The 3,002-nt window shown below is 49.6% G+C and overlaps 1 protein-coding gene across 1 annotated transcript; it reads left to right on the top strand.

Moving 5' to 3' along the window:
• Positions 1–250: 250 nt before the first annotated feature.
• Positions 251–1,414, top strand: LOC102995882 (arrestin domain-containing protein 4-like). Its single transcript, XM_055086360.1, is given in 3 exon segments — positions 251–296; positions 299–1,071; positions 1,073–1,414. Coding segments are annotated over 3 exon segments (1,161 nt in total).
• Positions 1,415–3,002: the final 1,588 nt, after the last annotated feature.

Raw genomic sequence — 3,002 nt, 5'->3', positions numbered from 1 at the left:
AAGATTGTAATAAGTAAATATAATGTTGACTGTGACGTCCCTGTTGTATTTCCTTTTGGGGTTTTTAGGAGCATAAAATAATTTATTAGGGGATAAAAAAATAACTTGTGGGGCCTCCACCGGGCCCCGCACAGCGGCCGCGGTGGCCCTTGGCGCGCGGGTGGCGCCTGTGACAGCGGCGCCGCTCTGCTCACGACCCCGGCTCCGCGCGGGTGCCGACCTCCTTGGCGCGGCAGCGTCGCCCGGTAGGATGGACGGCGAGGCGGGGTCCGTGGCGGGGGTGGGCTCCGAGGGCCGCTGTTCGAGGACAGGCGCAAGGGCTGCGACTCAAGCGGCGAGGCTGTGGCTGGGCACGTGCTGCTGGAGGCTGCCGAGCCGGTGACTCTGCGCGCGCAGCGCCTGGAGGCCCAGGGCCGCGCCACGACCGCCTGGGGCCGGAGCGCCGGCGCCGCGGACCCCGCCGCCGCCTCGGGGACGGAGAACCTGACCGCGCGCCTGAACCTGCGCGAGCCCCCGGCCGGTGAAAGCATCCTCTTACTACAGCCTGGAAAACACGAATTCCCATTCAGCTTTCAACGTCCATCGGAACCTTTGGTAACCTCATTCACCTGGAGATATGGAAGTGTTCAGTACTGTGTGAGAACGGTTTTGGAACGACCTGATCAGAGTGTTAAGCGGGAACTCCAGGTCGTCAGTCACATCGATGTCAACCCACCAGCATTACTAACCCCTGTAATGAAAACTCAACAGAAGATGGTTGGCTGTTGGTTTTTCACTTCTGGTCCAGTCTCGCTGAGTGCCAAAACTGAAAGAAAGCGATACTGTAATGGAGAAGCTACTCCAATCTATGCAGAAGTAGGGAATTGTTCCTCTCGTCTGATTGTTCCCAAAGCTGCCATTTTCCAGACGCAGACGTACCTGGCCAACGTGCGCAGGAACCACATCCCCTCCGGGGGCACCGGCACCTGGAACGGGAAGACCCTCAAGATCGCTACCGGGATGCCGCGCTGCATCATCCCGGTGGACTACTCCTTAGCTGTGAATATGCACATTCCTGCTGCTAAAAAAATCGATGCTTGAGCTGCCCTTGGTGCCTGGCACGGTCCCGTACAATGGTTTTGGCAGCAGGAACTCCAGCATTGCCAGCCAGCTCATTACGGATATGAGCTGGTTGACACTGACTCTGCGAGAACAGCCTGAAGCACCACCAAACTGCGCAGACATGGTATCTGAGGAAGAATTCTCTAGACACATTCCTCCTTACCCTCAACCCCCTAACTGGGAGGGCGAGTCATGCTGTCCTCTGTTTGCCTGCGCTCAGGAATTCAGATTTCAGCCTCTGCCTCTGTATTCAGAGGTTGATCCACATCCTAGCGACATAGAAGAGACCCAGCCTGTTTCCTTCATTCTCTGAACATATTTCAGAAATCACTGTGTTCATCATCAAATCAGAATGTCAGTTCTTCCCCCCTGCCTTTCTGGGGAAGACGGAGGGAAGATGAGCTTAAGAACATAAATGAACGTCAAGGCTGAGGTGATAGAAATTAAAGCAAGAGTGAACTTTCCAGTGGGCCAACAGGATTGTTGCACAAGTTTGTGATGTGGTCTTGTGTCCCCTTTGAACAATGGGACGAAGATGTGAAAAGTCACAGAATGTAATGGAAGTCCCGATGGTGACAGAGTAAGTGGACGGATGCCTGTGCTGGCCCAAGAGAAAGTGCCTGTAAATAGTGGAAACACTATGCGAGAATATCTTTACAAAGGTTTCTCGAAGTGGCACAGATGTATCCTCAGCTTTAAGGTGGTAGGGACACACTGGGAGGAGACTCGATTTTGGAGAAATTGCAGCACACAGTAGTATGTACATGGAAAGGAAAGGGGCCCACTCTACAAAGCGACACCCTCCGGTGTCAGGATCTTCATATTCCATAGGACTGAAGTCCTTAAAAGAATCCTTTTCTAAGGTCATGGTCTTATGAGGTTCTAATGAAGTAATACAGTTTTCACTCTTTTAATTGTAGTTTAAGAGGTAGTTTATAAATTGGCTATATGGTATTATGAAACCAAGAAAGAGTTCCTTGAAAGGCTTGTCAGTTGAAAGGGGAAAGGTTACACTTTTTATTCCCTTTCAGTACTTTGAAGGTTGAAGGTTTCACTTTTTATTCCCTTTCAGTACGTTAGTAGGGTACGCGTTTGATTTTCCTCATGTCTTATTTACCTAGAAGCAGATTAGAAAAAGAAGAGGTTAAAAAAAAAAAAAGCTTGCCTCCTTAGAATGCCTTGATAACTGCACAGGGGTGGGGAAAGGCCTTTTCTTCCCTACCTCTAGTGGGGTTATCAGAATCAGATACGGTTTAAAACTCCAGGCCTGGGGCTTCCCTGGTGGTGCAGTGGTTGAGAATCTGCCTGCTAATGCAGGGGACACGGGTTCGAGCCCTGGTCTGGGAGGATCCCACATGCCACGGAGCAACTAGGCCCGTGAGCCACTACTACTGAGCCTGCGCGTCTGGAGCCTGTGCTCCGCAACAAGAGAGGCCGCGATAGTGGGAGGCCCGCGCACCGCGATGAAGAGTGGCCCCCGCTTGCCACAACTAGAGGAAGCCCTCGCACAGAAACGAAGACCCAACACAGCAAAAATAAATAAATTAATTAATAAACTCCTACCCCCAACATAAAAAAAATCAACTGTTTAAAAAAAATAATAATTATAAAAATAAAACTCCAGGCCTGAGAAGTCTTCTTTGGAGTTTCTGCTCATTTGCAGTAGCAATGTCATCTCTCCTATCCCTAAACCTGAAACTGGACCAAGGGCAAAATCTATAAGGTTAGCACTAGATGAAAGTTATTATGCGTATACCAAAGGGTATTTCAAAATAAATACAAAACCAAGAAGGCAAAATTACCATGTTAAAAAAAGTCATAAGCTCAATTTCTGTCAAGAGACTTAAGTCTACTGATGACAGTCACTGTGTTGTACATTGTTATTCCAGTTCTTTAGTAAT

The sequence above is a fragment of the Physeter macrocephalus genome, chromosome 8 (assembly GCF_002837175.3).
Source record: "Physeter macrocephalus isolate SW-GA chromosome 8, ASM283717v5, whole genome shotgun sequence".
NCBI lineage: Eukaryota > Metazoa > Chordata > Mammalia > Artiodactyla > Physeteridae > Physeter > Physeter macrocephalus.
The sequence above is the reverse complement of the archived record's forward strand: the minus strand, read 5'-3'. Positions and strand labels throughout refer to the sequence as shown.